The sequence below is a fragment of the Coregonus clupeaformis genome, chromosome 36 (assembly GCF_020615455.1).
Source record: "Coregonus clupeaformis isolate EN_2021a chromosome 36, ASM2061545v1, whole genome shotgun sequence".
Classification (NCBI taxonomy): domain Eukaryota; kingdom Metazoa; phylum Chordata; class Actinopteri; order Salmoniformes; family Salmonidae; genus Coregonus; species Coregonus clupeaformis.
In genome coordinates this window covers 36,434,339-36,455,388 of record NC_059227.1, presented here as the reverse complement: position 1 = coordinate 36,455,388, position 21,050 = coordinate 36,434,339, and the positions used below count along the sequence as shown (strand labels likewise).

Sequence of the window (21,050 nt, the reverse complement as noted above, 5' to 3'; positions counted from 1 at the left end):
TACACTCCGTGTATACATATATTATATATTGACATTTTAATAACAGCACTTTAATTAATGGTCACATTAATCATATTTTACTGTGATTGTCAGAGGAAATGACACCATTTTAACCAGTTTTGCCCACTGAGAAGTACTGTTAGTGAGAATAATAGTGTGTGTGTTCCTTAAGGGTTAAATCAGTTCATATGCATTCCTTCACAATTCTCTTCTCTTTTAGGGGGCTCTTCTTTTTTCTTTAAATGACATTGGGGACGATATCATAACATGTAATTTATATTCTGTGGCACCTCACCTCTTTATTTACTCTTTACCCAAACAAACCCCTCAGCCCACTCAGTTTTAATGGCAGACTACGTTCTGCATTGCAGAGCAGGTGTGAGCAGCTTCTTAATCTGCCTTGTGATCGCAGCAGGGTAGTAAACAAACTATTGAAAGAGATTATTCGTTTGGAAATTAAATGCAGAGGTGGAACAAATACGATTGTGACTTAAGCACACCTCTCTAGTAAGTTAAGAAGCATGAATATGAAAATGTTGTTAAGGACTTTCTGCAGTCTTTTGAAGGGTTTTGAAAAGCAATGAGGGTCCAATAAAATAATGTGTGGCCTGTGGGCAGACGACCTATATCAGGGTTCTACACCTCTGTTTTTCATCCTCTCCTTCTAATCAGTGGCTAATTCAGACCTGGGACACCAGGTGAGTGCAATTAACTACCAGGTAGAAATAAAATAAAAAACTGAAGTGTTTCGGCCCTCCAGGACCGGAATTGAAGAACCCTGACCTATATCAACAATCTTCCAAATCAGACTTGGTAGCCTAGCAAACCCCAAGCTGAAAAAAAAACATTCTAGGTTGGCAATGTTTTGCTTTAATTTGTAGAATTATCTAACCCCACAAACAAAAAATAGGCTATTGCTGTGCGCTCTTATGGTATGAAATACATTGTCCATAGGGTTAATTAGTGGCCTATAGAGGGACACAGCACGGGAGTTTTTCTTTGAGGCTTATTTGGCCATTGAGATCTCGATTCAGGATGCTTTGCGGTACCTCGCAACTGTTTACTTTGATTGCGTCATAATAGCGTGTCAACCTGTAACGGTCAGATACACTTTATATATCGGGCAGAGCAGTAACGTTGTAATGTGGCTTCAACCCCACCTTTGCCCTTGGTAAAGAGCGCGCAACCACCAGAACAGAACAGGATCGAAGCTACATCCGTGGCTTCGCGGTAGAGCATCAAATAACGTTAGGGAGGTCATCATGGCGATGTGTGACTGAAGAAGGGAGAAGTTAACATGTTTGCCACTGCAGTAAGTTACATGGGCCTCTGTGTGCCCAGGCTCCTGCAAGCATTCGAGGAGGAGTTCGGTTCAGACGGGGTCATCGGGCTCCACCTTTTTCTGATTAGCCTCTCCATCCTCCTGCTCTGGGCCATCCATTTGTGTAAAGACGATGTAAGTGCGCGCCACCAGTAGGGAGAGACGTTACTTCTTTATGTAGTCTAATGGTGTTTGACGCGGAACTGTCAGTCAGGGTGTGACAAACTGCCCACAAACCAGGGCTATATATTTAGAGAGTTAGGACAACTTTTAGAATTTTTAATATTCTAGACATTCAGTTACATAGGGTTGTTTAGCTAACATGGCTGCCATAGAATGTTGAAGTGTTATGTAAATGCATCATACTGCAGAAACCGCATTGGCCCAACTCTCTAAATTCATGGCTCTGCCACAAACTGTCCCACTTCCCAAAAACATGAGAAGTCTATAGCTGGATAGACAGTGGCGCTGTCCTTTCAGCACTGCAGAGTAACTACCACTATTTATAAACTGGATGGTTGGAGCCCTGAATGCTGATTGGCTGAAAGCTGTGGTATATCAGACCACATACCATGGGTATGACAAAACATTTATTTTTACTGCTCTAATTACGTTGGTAACCAGTTTATAATAGCAATAAAGCACCTCAGGGGTTTGTGGTATATTGCCAATATACCACGGCTAAGGGCTGTATCCATTTTTTACATTTTTACATTTTAGTCATTTAGCAGACACTCTTATCCAGAGCGACTTACAGGAGCAATTAGGGTTAAGTGCCTTGCTAAAGGGCACATTAACGTCATTTAGCAGACGCTCTTAGCCAGAGCGACTCACAAATTGGTGCGTTCACCCCTATAGCCAGTGGGATAACCACTTTACAATTTGGGGGGGTTAGAAGGATTACTTTATCCTATCCCAGGTATTCCTTAAAGAGGTGGGGTTTCAAATGTCTCCGGAAGGTGGTGAGTGACTCCGCTGTCCTGGCGTCGTGAGGGAGCTTGTTCCACCATTGGGGTGCCAGAGCAGCGAACAGTTTTGACTGGGCTGAGCGGGAGCTATGCTTCCGCAGAGGAAGGGAGCCAGCAGGCCAGAGGTGGATGAACGCAATGCCCTCGTTTGGGTGTAGGGACTGATCAGAGCCTGAAGGTACAGAGGTGCCGTTCCCCTCACTGCTCCATAGGCAAGCACCATGGTCTTGTAGCGGATGCGAGCTTCAACTGGAAGCCAGTGGAGTGTGCGGAGGAGGGGGGTGACGTGAGAGAACTTGGGAAGGTTGAACACCAGACGGGCTGCGGCATTCTGGATGAGTTGTAGGGGTTTAATGGCACAGGCAGGGAGGCCAGCCAACAGCGAGTTGCAGTAGTCCAGACGGGAGATGACAAGTGCCTGGATTAGGACCTGTGCCGCTTCCTGTGTAAGGCAGGGTCGTACTCTCCGAATGTTGTAGAGCATGAACCTGCAGGAGCGGGTCACCGCCTTGATGTTGGCGGAGAACGACAGGGTGTTGTCCAGGGTCACGCCTAGGCTCTTCGCACTCTGGGAGGAGGACACAGCGGAGTTGTCAACCGTGATGGCGAGATCATGGAACGGGCAGTCCTTCCCCGGGAGGAAGAGCAGCTCCGTCTTGCCAGGGTTCAGCTTGAGGTGGTGATCCGTCATCCATACTGATATGTCTGCCAGACATGCAGAGATGCGATTCGCCACCTGGTTATCAGAAGGGGGAAAGGGAGAAGATTAGTTGTGTATCGTCAGCGTAGCAATGATATGAAAGGCCATGTGAGGATATGACAGAGCCAAGTGACTTGGTGTATAGGGAGAAAAGGAGAGGGCCTAGAACTGAGCCCTGGGGGACACCAGTGGTGAGAGCACGTGGTGCGGAGACAGCTTCTCGCCATGCCACTTGGTAGGAGCGACCGGTCAGGTAGGACGCAATCCAGGAGTGAGCCGCGCCGGAGATGCCCAGCTCGGAGAGGGTGGAGAGGAGGATCTGATGGTTCACAGTATCAAAGGCAGCAGACAGGTCTAGAAGGACAAGAGCAGAGGAGAGAGAGTTAGCTTTAGCAGTGCGGAGAGTCTCCGTGACACAGAGAAGAGCAGTCTCAGTTGAATGACCAGTCCTGAAACCTGATTGGTTTGGATCAAGAAGGTCAGTCTGAGAGAGATAGCAAGAGAGTTGGCTAAAGACGGCACGCTCAATAGTATCCAGGCACTCCTTGTTGGGTCTTGCATAAGAACAGCCCTTAGCCGTGGTATATTGGCCATATACCACACCCCGTCAGGCCTTATTGCTTAAATACAGTGCCTTGCAAAAGTATTAATTCCTATTTTGTTGCATTACAAGCTGTAATTTAAATGGATTTCATGTAATGGACATACACAAAATAGTCCAAATTGGTGATGTGAAATGAAGAAAATTACTAAGTGTCACATGATCTGTCACATGATCTCAGTATATATATATATATATATATATATATATATATATATATATATATATATATATATATATACACATACACACATGTTCTGAAATGCCCCAGAGTCTGCAACACCACTAAGCAAGGGGCACCACCAAGCAAGCGGCACCATGAAGACCAAGGAGCTCTCCAAACAGGTCAGGGACAAAGTTGTGGAGAAGTACAGATCAGGGGTTGGGTTATAAAAAGATATCAGAAACTTTGAACATCCCACGGAGCACCATTAAATCCATTATAAAAAAATAGAAAGAATATGGCACCACAACAAACCTGCCAAGAGAGGGCCGCCCACCAAAACTCACGTACCAGGCAAGGAGGGCATTAATCAGAGAGGCAACAAAGAGACCAAAGATAACCCTGAAGGAGCTGCAAAGCTCCACAGTGGAGATTGGAGTATCTGTCCATATGACCACTTTAAGCCGTACACTCCACAGAGCAGGGCTTTACACTAGCGGAACCCATCCAACTTGAAGGAGCTGGAGCAGTTTTGCCTTGAAGAATGGGCAGAAATCCCAGTGGCTAGATGTGCCAAGCTTATAGAGACATACCCCAAGAGACTTGCAGCTGTAATTGCTGCAAAAGGTGGCTCTACAAAGTATTGACTTTGGGGGGGTGAATAGTTATGCATGCTCATGTTTTCTATTTTATTGTCTTATTTCTTGTTTGTTTCACAATAAAAAATATTTTGCATCTTCAAAGTGGTAAGCATGTTGTGTAAATCAAATAATACAATCCCCCCAAAATCAATTTTAATTCCAGGTTGTAAGGCAACAAAATAGGAAAAATGCCAAGGGGGGTGAATACTTTCGCAAGCCACTGTATATATACAGTATATATACACGAGTGCTGTCCATTCAGTGGTGCTGAAGGAAGGCCACGGCCTACGCATGCATGCGCTAGAACATTTTAACTTCCTCATTTTGCAATTGTTTGCCATGTGTCATTGTACAGAATGTATATTTCAAAATCCTTATTGTACACATTTTTTATTTATTTCAACAGGATGATGTCTTCGGCGACATTGACCAGTAAGTTTCATCCTTCATAATTAATTGTGAATTCAAAGAGCTCTTTCATGTGGGTAAAACATTTGTAAAAATCATGAGAATGAATGGCTCTGAACTGAAATTAAACCCAGTCTTAAATGTTCTCTTGCAGAGAGCTGGTCAATAACTTCACAGAGGGAGTTCATCTCTACTACAGCTACCTCCAACGACTGGAGGAACTAACGTTACATATGGAGGACCTCACCACTGAGGTGGACCTGGAATCCTGCTCCGACTCCCAATCGTGCTTTGACTCATGCTCATCCAGATCATCTTCTAGATCACATTCTAGATATTCTAGATCCTCCAGATCTAGTGACTGCAGCAAATGCCGAACCTGCAATAAAAGGCGGAAACAGCATCCATGTGACAGGTTTAAATTCCTGAAAGGCGGTAGTCCAGATAGTCCCAGCCCTCTGGTTAGTCCCAGCCCACTGGCTAAGCCCTGCCTCAAGCTACCAGGAGGTGGTGATGATAAGGACAGTCACCATGGCTGCACGCACGCCTCCTGCAGCTCCTCTATGTACGTGACTCCTTCTGACTCCCCTCTACCTCTGGAATACCAGCCCTGCCCTCGTCAGCTTACTGCTATTGGTTGGAGGCTAAACTGGACTCTGATGGAGGCCAAACTGGACTCTCCTGTCGCTGTGCCTGTTGCTGCTGCTTCTACTGTCACTGGCTGTAAAGACAGAGCTGCCTGCCGCACAGACCACGCAGACCGCTACAGGACTCCGACTGTGAGACATATTCCAATGGTGAGACAGCTGTTTGAGGCCGTGCCGAGGAAAGGACACCCGGCCGTCCTGTGCCTCTGGCACCGCAGACACTTTGAACTCAACGTGACACAGAAGGTCTGTAAAAAATAATAATTTTACTGTTACAATGTCCCAAATGGGACCTTATTTCTTACATAGTGCACTATATAGGAAATAAGGTGCCATTTGAGACACCCACTTCTGTTAAATGTCTGGTTGATGAGTTACTGGTTAAGTGTTTGTCTAACTGTCTAATTTCCTCCTCTGAGTTGAATAACTCTAATCTATAATCTAAGGTGGCCCGCAAGCGCTGGAGGATTGCCGTGCTGATGATCTCCATCATTAGGTGGCTGCTCCCCGAGAGACTGGAGGGAGGAGGCACCACCAGCTCAACCTCCACCACTGCGTCCACCCCCACTACCACCTCAGTAACCTCTCAGGCTAAGAAAGGATCCAAGATCATCAGGAAAACTGCCAGTGTTCCAGCCTTCTGCCCTCATGTTGCCAACCCTCCATCTCCCTCCCAGGCTCCATGCCAGTCTCCAGGGTTGGAGGGTAAACCCAAGTCCATCATGATGTACACTCAGAGCGCCAGGATCCCCTTCATTTCCCAGGAGGTCCGAGAGAAGCTTGAGTCTCATGTTTGCCGTAAGCAGAGCCAGCGCCTCTGGGGCTTCCCCAAACTGGTCACCAGGTACATGGGCGACCTTGCGCCTCAGCAGCTCCCCACTACCGGCAGCGCAGGCGACGGGAAGATCATGGGCAACGTGACCGACCGTCAGGCGGTGTTCTCTGGACGAGCGCACCGCAACACAGAGTTCAGGTTGAAGAACAAAACTACAAGGCCAGCGGAGGATCCGCAGGCAGCTGCAGCCGCAGCAGCAGCCGCAGCGAAGGACAGCTCACCAGTCACCAGACCTGTGGAGAAGACTACCACCACCAGCACTGTGCTCCAGCCAGCCGAGACCCACGCTACCAAACCCCCCCACACCAGACCCTCTCTGAACCAGACCTCCCCTGTGGTGAGCTTGACCCCGGAGAGACGCTGGCTGGAGGAGAAGGTGAGGAGTAAGTGTATGGAGGTGAAGCTCAAACACTTTCCCGGCATGGTGGCCCAGTCATACCACTCCGCCTTTGCTTCGGCAACCAGCCAGCCAACCATGAAACCCACCCAGGTGGCAGAAGCCCCCGCTGTTTTTCGGAAACGCACCGCCCCACTCAGACGGAGGGATAAGGTATTGTTCATGGACCAGGAGGAGCTGAGGCGCCTGGAGGACAACCTGATCATGAAACACATGGAGCACCTTCACAGGCAGGGAGTGACCACCGCCTCAACCCCCTCGGCCCACACCCAGGGAGTGACGACCTCTTCGGCCCCCCCGCAAAGCTCTCACAGCCTGGCTCTAGAGACCTCGACCCACACCACCACTGTCTCACATCCCCATCCTGCCCTCATGAAACAGCTGGTGTTGGTGAATGGTTTGGAAGGAGGCGTTGGGAAGTGCAAGACCCTGCTGGCTCCACAGCAGCACCAGGTAAAGCCTAGTTCAGCCGCAGCCAAGGTGGTATCAGGACCCGCTGATTCTGCAGTATCATCCAGCACTGAGGCTCAGAGGTCCAGCAGGCTCCCTCTGCCTCCTTTGATTAGGCCTCCCTCTCGTTTTATTTCTGCATATTTTACCTAAAGATGTATTCAGAAGTGAATAGTATGTATTCTTTCTACCAAATACATTGTTTTGCATTTCATATGATTTGACTCTGTTTGTTCTGAGGACAGTATGTGTCTGTTCCTAATGAATACATTTGGTATGCCTATTGGTTTGGGCTTATTCATTTTGGTTTGTTTTAAATACACCAGGCATAGTTTATGCTACAGAAAAAAAGTTAATATCATGATGCACTGTTTAAAATACACAATGTCAAAACTTGTCTTAGCACAGACAAGCGAAACACAGCTGAATGGAGGTGAAATAGCAGGGATGTTGATGCTATAATACAGTTTACAGTAACAAACTGACATGTTGAGCTATTTTAGTCTGAGGTGGTGCCTCTTGAAGTACTACTGCCGCTTTCATTTCCATCTCAGAGCCCTTTTCCCAGTTAGCCTATGGGAATGACAGTTGTAGGCTCTGAATGGATGTAAACAGACCACTTCATTCCCCTGTGTTATCTTTCAGTCTATCTATGCTTGCGGATTCCCCTAGATGTCAGAAGAAAGCCACAACTGGAGACGGTGAGAGCAGAGAGACAGAGCTATACTCCCACGCACTGACGCATACCCCTACATTATACTACATGTCAGGCACATGGAGCTGTACAGGAATGAAAAAAAATATATATGCACTCACTAACTGTAAGTCGCTCTGGATAAGAGCGTCTGCTAAATGACTAAAATGTAAAATTTTAAGAGAAGAGCACGTGCTAAATTATACCTGAACACTATAATTGGGGTGTGACTGTAAATAGTCAGGATGCATCCCAAATTGCACCCTATTCCTTTTATAGTGCGCTACTTTTGACCAGGGCCCCTGGCTGCATCACTGCTTTGTATGGCAACTGCTTGGCATCCGACCGCAAGGCGCTACAGAGGGAAGTGGGGACGGCCCAGTACATCACTGGGGCCAAGCTTCCTGCCATCCAGGACCTCTATACCAGGCGGTGTCAGAGGAAGACCCAAAAAATTGTCAGTGCCGATTTTAGCATGTCAATCTTGGTGGGGCAAACAAAACAAAAAAATGGGGATGCATGCCAGCAAAGCCACTACACAACACTAAACAATACATTAATTACACTATAATGGTGACAAACGGTACCCACAAACTGTTAGGGCCTACATAAAGCTGTCCCAACGGCAGAGTCCCAACACCTTACCACTGCTACACCTGGCTATCAGCAGAGCCTTGTCTGGCAGCGAAACGGTTCATTCAGCCTCATTTACTGCCTTTTAAAAACATAGCTGATATGGCTGACTTGCTTAAACAAGTGTAGTTTCTATTGACAATTGAGATGTACAAACTATGGCATAAGGGGACGACAAGTGGATAAGAGGCAATCCGTAATTTCGATTAAGACATTAATGAGCGAGCTTGGAAGGACATAGTCAATATAACTAGAGGTTCAGCACTTTTGAAATGTACAGCGACAGAATTCAGAACATTGGCATTTATTTATTTTATTTTTTTATTTTTTCTGGGGGAATGGATCAGCTTAATATTGCAGATAGATTGTATCTTCTATCAATGTAATTGTCTGCATCACTTCCAATCCCCCATGTTTTTTTTAAAATTATATATATACTCCCCTTTATTACTTTTCAACCCCACCATCCTTTCCCTACTTGGAGTAAATTAGTGAACAACAATGTCCAGGCCTCTACTTCCGGTCTATACTTACTATCTACACCTTATGGACAGAGTTAATTTTACAAGAATTATATTATATATATATATATATATATATATATATATATATATACAGTGCCCTCCACTGTTATTGGCACCCCTGTTTAAGATGTGGTCGAGGACTTCCAAAAATTCTCCTTTTTTTTTTAAACAACATAGAACCCAAATGCAAAAAAAGAGAAAAATCCAACCTTTTATTTAAGTACATTACTTTGGTGGTAAAAAAAAAAATCACACATTTACAAAAAAAAAACCTTGAAATCATGTGTCCCACAATTATTGGCACCCCTAACAATTCCGCTGAAAATTTTAATTGATTTTTTTTTAAATATATTTTTCTGTAGCTGCTAAAGTTGGTCAGGGTATCTAGGAACTTTTAATTAGTAATTCATGACTTCCTGTTTCCCTGGGGTATAAATATGACGTGACACAGAGGCCTAATTCTCTTACCCATTTGTCAACATGGCAAAGACAAGAGAACACACCATTCAAGTAAGGCAGATTTGTGTCGACCTTCATAAGTCAGGCAATGGCTACAAGAAAATAGCCACTCGCCTTAACTTGCCCGTATCTACAGTCAGAGGAATCATTAAGAAGTTTAAAACAACTGGAACAGTGACAAACAAGGCTGGAAGAGGTCCCAAGTTTATCTTGCCACAACGCACAGTGAGGAGGATGGTAAGAGAAGTAAAAAAAAAGTCCTAAGCTCACTGTCACAGAATTGCATCAAAGAGTGGCATCTTGGGGTCACAAAGTCTCCCAAACAACCATCAGACGCTCTCTACATGCCAACAAGCTGTTTGGGAGGCATGCAAGGAAAAAGCCTTTTCTCACTAACACTCACAAACGTAAACGTCTGGAGTTTGCTAAGCGGCACTGGGACTTCAACTGGGATCGTGTGCTTTGGTCAGATGAGACTAAGATTGAGCTTTTTGGCAACAAACACTAAGTGGGTCTGGCGTAAAACAAAAGATGAGTATGCCGAAAAGCACCTCATGCCCACCGTGAAGTATGGTGGAGGATCTGTGATGCTGTGGGCCTGTTTCTCTTCCAAAGGCCCTGGGAACCTTGTTAGGGTGCATGGCATTATGAACGCTTTGAACTACCAGGACATTTTAAATAAAAACCTGATGGCCTCTGCCAGAAAGCAGAAGATGGGTCGTCATTGGGTCTTTCAGCAGGATAATGATCCAAAACATGTGGCAAAATCTACACAAAAATGGTTCAGCAGTCACAAACTCAAGGTCCTCCCATGGCCATCTCAGTCCCCAGACCTCAACCCAATCGAAAACCTGTGGGGCGAGCTAAAGAGGAGAGTGCATAAGAGAGGACCCAGGACACTGGATGATCTAGAAAGATTGTGCAAAGAAGAATGGTCAAAGATCCCTCTCTCTGTGTTCTCCAATCTTGTGAAATGTTATAGGAGGAGATTAAGTGCTGTCTTGTTGGCAAAAGGGGGTTGTACAAAGTATTAACATCAGGGGTGCCAATAGTTGTGGGACACATGATTTCAAAAAAAAAAATTTTTTTTCTTTATGTGATTTTTTTTTTTTTTTACACCAAAGTAATTTACTTAAATAAAAGGTTGGATTTTTCTCTTTTTTTGCATTTGGGTTCTATGTTGTTTTAAAAAAAAGGATAATTTTTGGAAGTCCTCGACCACATCTTAAACAGGGGTGCCAATAATTGTGGAGGGCACTGTATATATATATATATATAATATTTTTTTGCTCCTGAACTTCTTCTACTCTCAACCTCTCCGATCATTTTCATGATGTCCATTCGGTTTGCTTCTATATGCCATATCTTTCTAACTGTGCTCGTTCCCAAAAGTTCCCAACATACAACCTATATACTTATTATGGACACAGTATGCTTACATTATTAGCTATCTTTGTTATTATTCCCATCCTTCAACTCTATTCAATACCTCCCATCTATCTCTTAACACCATCCATATAGGATTTCTATTTGCCATATATATTTCAACCGTACTGTGATGTTTTACAAAAGTTCTGAACCTTTCTATTCTCATTGCTTCTACAGATTGTGAATTAAAAATAAACATTTTTGCTAAAAGTATTATTATATTATTGATTGATTGACTATGACTTTTCAGATCACCCAGTAATGCTATCTGCAAGGTTAGCTCCAGGTAAATATTGCAATCCTTTAGCCATTCCTGGACCTGTGTCCAAAAACAAGCTACAAATGGACAGAACCAAAACAAATGATCTAATGATTCTGTCTCTTCACAGCAAAATCTGCAGAGCTGGGAAGAATGTATCCCCCTTATAAATAAAACATTTTTTGTTTGTTTATTTATTTATTTATTTATTATTATTTATTTTTTAAATAGCAAGATTTTTTTATAATAATTTAAATTGAAAGATTCTAATTTTTGAATCCGGCGTCGTTTTGCGTGTCAGTTCATAAACACTATGCCATGGGATCGGTATGTCAAAGATCTCTTCCCAACTATTTTGCAATCTATATGGGACGGCTGTCAATCCTTTGGTCCTTAAGTGAAACTGATATACTTTTTTATTTATCACAGTTTTCCTTAACCAATTATGTTCTTTAATGCAGGGCCGACAGACAAGTTCCTTACTTTCTCCCCCTTCCACTTTCCTCTTCCACTTTTGCGGTAAGGCTGCAATTATTTGGTTGTAATTTTGGGTAAAGCAGACATTTCCATATGTTTTTGTTAGCTGCATGTGCGACATAACTCCACCAGTCCTACCGATGATATCATTTACGAAGATTACACCTTTTTTAAACATTCAGTCAAAAAAGAAAGTTTTTTTGTCAATTAGTATATTTAAATTTAACCACAATATTTGTTGCATTATTTGTTCTGTCGTTTCTGGAGGATTAAATTGAAATTGCAACCAACTTTCTATGGCTTGTTTTAGAAATAGTGATATTTGGGAGATTATTTCCTTTTCAAATAAATGAAAGTGAGAGGTTGTAATCTGAATAAAGGGAAAAAGGCCTTTCTTGAACATTGGGTGAGACAATCTTACTAATTTGCTTGAGAACCAGTTCGGATTTAAGTATAACTTTTGTATGACTGAAGCTTTTAGTGATAGGTCTAATGCTTTAATATTTAATAATTTCTGTCCTCTGAATTCATATTCATTATATAAATATGCCCTTTTAATTTTGTCTGGCTTGCCGTTCCAAATAAAATGGAATATTTTTTTCTCATATAATTTAAAAAACTGTTCGCTAGGCGTAGGCAAGACCATAAGCAAATAGGTAAACTGGGATAATACTAAAGAGTTAATCAGGGTGATTTTTCCACAAATTGACAGGTATTTTCCTTTCCATGGTAGTAAGATCTTATCTATTTTTGTTAACTTTCTATTAAAATTTATTGAAGTGAGATCATTTATTTCCTTTTGGATATGTATTCCGAGTATATCCACATCACCATCAGACCATTTTATTGGTAAACTACATGGTAATGTAACATTTTTATTTTTTAGTGATCCAATACGTAATATAGTACATTTGTCATAATTTGGTTGTAATCCAGAGAGGTTAGAAAATGTATCTAGATCCTCTATGAGGCTCCTGAGTGGCGCAGTGGTCTAAGGCACTGCATCGCAGTGCTAACTGTGCTACTAGAGATCCTGGTTCGAATCCAGGCTCTGTCGCAGCCGGCCGCGACCGGGAGACTCATGGGCGGCGCACAATTGGCCCAGCGTCGTCCAGGGTAGGGGAGGGAATGGCCGGCAGGGATGTAGCTCAGTTGATAGAGCATGGCGTTTGCAACGCCAGGGTTGTGGGTTCGTTTCCCATGGGGGGCCTGTATAAAAAAATAAAAAAAATGTATTCACTAACTGTAAGTCGCTCTGGATAAGAGCGTCTGCTAAATGACTAAAATGTAAATGTAAAATGAGGCTGTGGAGGGATTCTAGTTGTGGATTTAAAAGAAAACATGAATCATCAGCGTACAATGACACCTTTGTTTTTAAGCCCTGTATTTCTAATCCTCTGATATTATTATTGGATCTGATTTTAATAGCTAACATCTCGATGGCCACAATAAATAGATATGCCGATAGTGGACAACCTTGTTTCACTCCTCTTGACAGTTTAAAACATTCTGAGAAATAGCCATTATTTACTATTTTACACCTAGGGTTACTATACATGATTTTGACCCATTTTATAAGAGATTCTCCAAAATTGAAATGCTCCAGGCATTTATATATAAACCCCAGTCGAACTTTATCAAATGCCTTTTCGAAGTCTGCTATGAATAGCAGGCCTGGTTTCCCATATTTTCCATAGTGTTCTATTGTTTCCAATACCTGCCTTATATTATCTCCAATGTATCTTCCATGTAAAAAACCTGTCTGATTAGAATGAATAATATCCGACAATACCTTTTTAATTCTATGCGCTATACATTTTGCTAGGATTTTTGCATCACAACACTGAAGTGTAAGGGGCCTCCAATTTTGTAAATGGACTGGATCTTTATATTTTCCACTTGTATCCTGTTTCAGTAATAATGAGATCAGACCTTCTTCTTGAGTGTCAGATAATCTACCATTTACATAGGTGTGGTTAAAACATGCTAATAACGGTCCTCTTAGTATATCAAAAAAGGTTTGGTATACCTCGACTGGTATGCCATCCAACCCTGGAGTTTTCCCGGACTTAAAGTCTTTAATTGCATCCAGAAGTTCCTGTAATTTCACCTTCACATGAGTCTCTCTGTGTGGCTGTTAATTTGACATTATCAATAGAAAAAAAATCTCTACAATTAGTTCAGTTAGAGGAGATGGAGGCGACTGAAAAGAAAACATATGCTTAAAGTACTTTGTTTCTTCCTTCAAAATATAATGTGGTGAATTATGGGTGACTCCGTCAATTGTAACCAGTTTCATTAAGTTCTTTTTGGTAGCATTCCTATGTTGAAGATTTAAAAATAATTTTGTGCATTTTTCCCCATATTCCATCCAGTTTGCTTTATTTTTATAATATATTACACTTGATCTTTCTTGAATAAGTTTCTCCATTTCTTTTTGTTTTTCCTCAGCCTCTATGTTACAGTTTTTATTGCCATCTATCTGTTCTGTTAGACTTTCTATTTCCTTTCTTAGTATAAACTCTTTTGACCTAAATTGCTTTTGTTTTCGAGATGAGTACTGAATTGCATGGCCTCTAAAGGCACATTTAAAGGTGTCCCATACAACATTGGCCGTTCTTACAGTATTCTCCCTGTACACCAAGTCAGAACCGTAGGAAAAATAAAGGGGGCATATAAGTAGACAATGAAAGCTCTTACAATCAGGGGCGGTGTGTTCAATAGGGCGATATGGGCGACGCTGTAACGATCCCGGCTGTCTGAGTCGGGTCCTGTCTGGTGACTAGTTTTTCCTGTTCGTAATCTCCAGTTTCCCGAGGGTTCGGGAACGCTCCGGGGAGCGCTCTTGTTTTCCGCACCTGCATCCCATCAGCAATCTGCACACCTGGTCCTGATCATCACCCTTCTTAGGCTCTGGCCGAACATCCAGTTCCTGCCGGATCGTTAGCCATGAACAGTAGGTTGTCAGAGTATCAGTCCTAGAGCGTCTAGCGTTAGTTTTGTTGTTTTGTACCTTGTTGGTTTTTGGTTTACTTACCTCCGTTTTTGTCCCATCTGCAGTCACTCGTCCGGAACCTTCACCCTACCTCTGCCTGATGGTCGGCGGCTGCCGAGCCATCACTGGACCAACAACTGCACCCTCAACAACTCATCCACGCCGCCCGCTCTGTCCCTGGATTATTCTGCACCTTTTTTTGAATCGGTAATAAACCCTCACCTTCGTTCAACTCTCCTTGTCCTGGTCTGCTTCTGGGTTCTGTCTGAGGGAACCGTGACAGAACGATCCGGCCAGTAATGAACCCAGCGGACCTGGACTCTGTTCGCCATGCCATTACCCAGCAGGAGAAGATGTTGGGCCATCATAGCACGGTACTACAGGAGATCGCGTTGTCAGTTCGGAACCTTTCTTCCGGTCTGACGGAGGTCCAGAACCAACGCCAGTGTCCGGTGGAGGACCCACTACCGGTTTCACCCATCTCGCCTGCCGCTTCTGAAGTTGTGTTCCTCCGTGAGCCCAAGGTTCCGACGCCGGATAAATATGAGGGGGAGCTGGGAAGATGCCGTTCCTTCCTTATGCAGTGTGGATTAGTGTTCGATCTACAGCCCTACTCTTATGCCACAGACAAGGCTAGGATAGCCTTTGTGATTGAGTTGCTGCGTGGTCGAGCGCTGGAGTGGGCTTCAGCCGTTTGGGAACGACAGGATCCCTGCATGGCTTCATACCAGGGGTTCACGGCCGAGATGAGGAAGCTCTTCGACCATTCCGTCCGAGGGAGGGACGCAGCTAGGCGCCTGTTTTCTCTTCACCAAGGAACTCGCGGCGTGGCCGACTTCGTGATCGAGTTCAAGACGTTGGCTGTGGAGAGTGGGTGGAACGAGGAGTCTTTGCAAGCGGCCTTTTACCAGGGTCTGTCGGAGCAGCTCAAGGATGAGTTGATCTCTTATCCGGAGCCTAGTGACCTGGACAGCTTGGTAGCCTTGTCTATTCGGGTGGATAATCGAGTCCGAGAGCGAAGGAGGGAGAAGCAATGGGGTCCGTCCAATCGATCAGCTTCTCAGTTCCCAGTCGGGTCGGGTGGTGGACCAGAACACGTCGATCATTCTCCACCACAAAGGATTAGTGGAGAGGACCTCTCTCCCGATTCTGAACCCATGCAAGTGGGGCGGCACGGGTTAACCAAGGAGGAGCGTCAACATAGACGTAAGACCAACTGCTGCCTCTACTGTGGTCGCTCGGGACATTACATCTCCACTTGTTCCCGGCGGTCGTCAAACTGCCCGGCTCGCTAAAGTTGGGAGGACTGTTAGCGAGCCAGTTTCAACCTCTCAGTACCTCTGTCAGACCCCGTTTCCCGGCTACCCTTGTGAACAGGAATCAGAGCTTAGCGCTTAACGCTTTTATCGATTCAGGTGCCGATGGAAGCTTTCTTGATGCCGAGTTGGTGGAACAGCTGGGGCTTTCCAAGGAGCAATTGCCGGAAGCCATTGAAGCGACCACTCTGAACGGCAGTAGTCTGGCACGTATCACGATGAGGACTGAACCGGTTAAGATGCGGTTGTCGGGGAATCATTCTGAGATGATTTCATTCTTCATTCTGCCGTCTTCCCATGTTCCTCTGGTCCTTGGATACCCCTGGCTGAAGGAACACAATCCCACGTTCGATTGGGTGATGGGCAAGGTAACGAGTTGGAGCCTTGATTGTCATGCTAACTGTCTCAAGACTGCCTGCCCCCATTCGGTTCCCAGTCAGGTGATTGAGGCTAAACCCCCAGATTTGTCCCTGGTTCCCGAGACATATCACGATTTGGGGAAGTTTTCAGTAAGCAGAAGGCTCTGTCACTTCCTCCCCACCGACCATATGATTGTGCCATCAACCTGGTCCCTGGAGCTGTCTACCCCAAGGGAAGGTTATACAGTATCTCCCGACCTGAACGTGAGGCGTTGGAGACCTACATCAAGGAGTCCCTAGCTGCTGGTCTCGTTCGTCCTCGTCATCACCCCTGGGGGCAGGATTCTTCTTTGTGGGTAAGAAGGATGGCTCTCTTCGACCGTGTATTGATTATCGGGGGTTGAATGACATCACGGTCAAGAACAAGTATCCCCTGCCCTTGATGAGTTCTGCCTTCGACTCCTTACAGGGTGCTACGGTGTTCACCAAGCTAGACCTACGCAATGCGTATCACCTGGTCCGGATCAGAGAGGGGGACGAGTGGTTGACGGGTTTCAATACACCGATGGGTCACTTGAGTATCAGGTGATGCCGTTTGGACTGACCAATGCTCCAGCGGTATTCCAGAGTATGGTGAACGACGTCCTGAGAGATATGATCGGTCTCTTTGTGTTTGTTTACCTGGATGACATTCTGATCTTCTCGAAGGAACCTTCCGACCACGTCCAGCATGTCCGGCAGGTTCTGCAGCGATTGTTGGAGAATCGCCTGTTCGTGAAGGCCGAGAAGTGCGAGTTTCACGCCCACACGACATCCTTTCTCGGGTACATCATCTCCAGGGGAGAGATTAGGATGGACCAGGAGAAGGTTAGAGCGGTTCTGGAATGGGCCCAGCCCGGTGCGAGATTGCAGCTCCAGAGATTTTTGGGGTTTGCGAATTTCTACCGCAGATTCATCCGGGATTACAGCCGTGTGGCCGCTCCATTAACTGCCTTGACTTCCAGTATCAGGACCTTCAAGTGGAATCCGGAGGCGGATCGTGCGTTTCTGGATTTGAAGAGGCGATTCACCAACGCACCGATTCTCTCTCAACCGGACACGGCCCGTCAGTTCGTCGTTGAAGTGGACGCGTCTGATGTGGGAGTTGGCGCCATCCTGTCGCAGCGATGCTCCACGGACAGTAAACTCCATCCCTGCGCCTACTACTCTCGTCGCCTTTCGCCTGCGGAGAGGAATTACGATGTGGGTAACCGGGAGCTTCTCGCGGTGAAACTTGCCTTGGAGGAGTGGCGCCACTGGTTGGAGGGGGCGGAGCAACTGTTTATTGTCTGGACTGACCACAAGAATCTTGCTTACGTGCAATCGGCTAAACGTCTCAACTCCCGTCAGGCCAGGTGGGCGTTGTTTTTCGGACGATTCAAGTTTTCCCTGACGTTCCGACCTGGATCTAAGAACGGCAAGGCGGACGCCTTGTCCCGGATGTTCTCCAAGACGGAGGAGAGTGGGTCCAAGACCGAGACAATTCTCCCCCGGAACTGCGTCGTGGGAGCAGTTATGTGGAAGATTGAGGAGGAGGTGCTGGCGGCCCTTCGGACTCAGCCCGGTCCCGGTAACGGTCCACCCGGTCGGTTGTTTGTGCCTGAGTCGGTTCGTCCGGCTGTCCTCAAATGGTCCCACGCCAGCAAGATGGCTTGTCACCCTGGCGTGGCTCGGACAATGGCGTTTCTTCGCAGACGTTTTTGGTGGCCTGCCATGGCCGAGGATACTCGGGGGTTTGTTGCTGCCTGTCCAGTGTGTGCGCAGAATAAGAGTACCAATCGGCCCAGCTCTGGACTACTTCACCCCCTTCCTATTCCCCGGCGACCATGGTCGCATCTGGCCCTGGACTTCGTCACTGGGTTGCCCGCTTCTGAGGGGAACACGGTCGTTCTGACTATCGTGGACAGATTCAGCAAGTTCGCCCACTTTGTGCCAATTGCCAAGCTTCCCTCTGCCTCGGAGACGTCCGAGATCCTGGTTAGGGAGGTTTTCAGGGTCCACGGTTTGCCCAGTGATATCGTTTCCGACCGTGGCCCTCAGTTTACCTCTGCTGTCTGGAAGTCCTTCTGTTTGGCCATTGGAGCTACAGTCAGTCTCACATCTGGTTTTCACCCCCAATCCAATGGTCAGGCGGAGAGAGCCAACCAGAAGATGGAATCCACGCTACGCTGTCTGGTCTCTTCCAACCCCACCTCCTGGGTCTCTCAGTTGCCTTGGGTTGAGTATGCCCACAATACTCTTCCTACATCTGCCACTGGGATGTCTCCCCTTCCAGTGCCTGTATGGCTACCAACCTCCCCTGTTTCCTTCTCAGGAGAAGGAGCTCTCAGTGCCTTCTGTTCAGGCCCATATTCGTCGTTGCCACCGGACCTGGCATCGGGCCAGAAAGGCACTCCTTAGAGTTTCGGACCGGTATCAGCTCCAGGCGAATCGTCGCCGGATCCCCGCTCCCACCTATACCATCGGAGATAGGGTTTGGTTGGCCACACGGGATCTTCCGTTACGGACTGAGTCTAGGAAGTTGTTACCGAAGTTCATTGGTCCGTTTGTGGTGGAGAAGGTGATCAATCCAGTGGCAGTTCGACTCAAACTACCGAGGACGCTCAGAGTCCATCCCACCTTTCATGTCTCCTGCCTCAAGCCTGTCTTCCTCAGTCCTCTGTTGCCTCCTCCGCCTCCTCCTCCTCCTCCTCGGATGATCGGAGGTGGTCCTGCCTACACGGTGCGTCGCATCATGGATTCCAGACGGCGGGGCCGGGGTTTCCAGTATCTCGTGGACTGGGAGGGGTATGGCCCTGAGGAGAGGAGTTGGATTCCGCGGCGACAGGTCCTAGATGCGGACCTCATCAGTGACTTCTACCGCCTCCATCCTGGCGCTCCGGGAGTCCGCCCGGTGGCGTTCGTCGGAGGGGGGTACTGTAACGATCCCGGCTGTCTGAGTCGGGTCCTGTCTGGTGACTAGTTTTTCCTGTTCGTAATCTCCAGTTTCCCGAGGGTTCGGGAACGCTCCGGGGAGCGCTCTTGTTTTCCGCACCTGCATCCCATCAGCAATCTGCACACCTGGTCCTGATCATCACCCTTCTTAGGCTCTGGCCGAACATCCAGTTCCTGCCGGATCGTTAGCCATGAACAGTAGGTTGTCAGAGTATCAGTCCTAGAGCGTCTAGCGTTAGTTTTGTTGTTTTGTACCTTGTTGGTTTTTGGTTTACTTACCTCCGTTTTTGTCCCATCTGCAGTCACTCGTCCGGAACCTTCACCCTACCTCTGCCTGATGGTCGGCGGCTGCCGAGCCATCACTGGACCAACAACTGCACCCTCAACAACTCATCCACGCCGCCCGCTCTGTCCCTGGATTATTCTGCACCTTTTTTTGAATCGGTAATAAACCCTCACCTTCGTTCAACTCTCCTTGTCCTGGTCTGCTTCTGGGTTCTGTCTGAGGGAACCGTGACAGACGCACTGCCAAACGGGAAAAGGAAGGGATTTTTTTTCTAATCAATTATATCACGGCAACAGTAGTTATCAGTGTTCTAATCTGATCTGACTGCCACTAAATGTCAAATCAGGCTAAAGTCGTGCTTCAAATGGCCCCGCCCGTTTTTGGGGCGATTTCAGTCAGGTTGAAAATCGCCCAGAAGTCTGTCATAGACTCTCATGTAAAATCTATTTTTTTCAAATTTCAAAGCTTTCAATACAATCTCTATGGGTGTCTGTGGGCTTGCACTTACGCGCTTTCGTCATACGTGACGTAACCATGAACGTAACTAAGAAAATAGCGGCTAGCAGCGTCTCTGTTGCGACCTGCAGTGTGGCGTTATCTTATGTTTTTAATTTGTACACTTAGTGGCGTTATTTTATGTTTTTAATTTGTACACTTAGTTTACAAACATTCTGCCAACCATGGATTTCCAGTGGTGGGTTTTGGACTGATCTTGTTGATCGTGTACATACCCGCTACGAACGGACTAAATAATGAAACGCTGCTGGCAGCGGAATCCAATACAGCTGGGAGACTTGGCTGGATGACAGAGTCCCGGACAGAGAAGTGGAGCCGGCCGGCTTCACCCTGGTCAGAGCGGACCGCGATCTGACAGTCACAGGGAAAATCGATCCTGGTAAGAGAGCGACTCTGTACCCCCGACATTGAACTGCTTTCTGTGTCACTGCGACCTTACTATCTGCCCCGTGAGTTCCCCCAATTGTTTGTTACCGTTGTGTACTGTTGATAATCACAAGTTTACTGGAGAACTGAGACCAAGTAGAGACTTTGGACAGGGTGGATATGGTATAATAAAGGCAGTTTATTCAGAGGTAAAGATATCTGGAATCGCGTGCACGGACTCGTTCGTCAAACTCTTAGGAGCTATCTGAAGAGAGCCCCGAAAACATTGTGTGCAGACATTTTATACAATAAATGATGTAGGTTGAATCTAGTAGTTCTGATCTTCTGATTGGTCCTGATGAGTTGGGCGAGGTCCCCTCCACTGTTGCATTGGCTCTGAGTCGGGTTCTCTGTCTTCAAATGTTCAGCCTAAAGAGAGGGGGTTTTTTGTGTGTGTGTGTGTGTGTGTTTAACAGTGATGATGTGTGTGTGTGTGTGTGTTATCAGTGATGATGTGTGTGTGTGTGTGTGTGTGTGTGTGTGTCCTCAGAGCAAGAACTCGTGAGTTGGAAGAACTGAGAGACCTATGGCGTGGGTGTTGTCCTTGGCCACCTGCTGACAAGGCTGACAAGAT

The 21,050-nt window shown here is 46.2% G+C and overlaps 1 protein-coding gene across 1 annotated transcript; it reads left to right on the top strand.

The window, feature by feature from the left end:
- Nucleotides 1–869: 869 nt before the first annotated feature.
- Nucleotides 870–7,345, top strand: LOC121552936. Its single transcript, XM_041866044.2, has 4 exons — nt 870–1,456; nt 4,801–4,826; nt 4,957–5,695; nt 5,896–7,345. The coding sequence occupies exons 1-4, from the start codon at nt 1,298–1,300 to the stop codon at nt 7,282–7,284; spliced, it is 2,313 nt and encodes a 770-aa protein (XP_041721978.1). The 5' UTR covers nt 870–1,297; the 3' UTR covers nt 7,285–7,345.
- The last annotated feature ends 13,705 nt before the right edge of the window (nt 7,346–21,050 follow it).

What these genes read in the sequence shown, in the direction of transcription:
- LOC121552936 (XM_041866044.2), top strand. Translation starts at nt 1,298, where the DNA reads ATGTTTGCCACTGCAGTAAGTTACATGGGCCTCTGTGTGCCCAGGCTC. An exon ending in TCCATTTGTGTAAAGACGAT is followed by an intron (nt 1,457 to 4,800) that starts GTAAGTGCGCGC and finishes TTATTTCAACAG; the next exon opens with GATGATGTCTTCGGCGACAT. An exon ending in GTCTTCGGCGACATTGACCA is followed by an intron (nt 4,827 to 4,956) that starts GTAAGTTTCATC and finishes GTTCTCTTGCAG; the next exon opens with AGAGCTGGTCAATAACTTCA.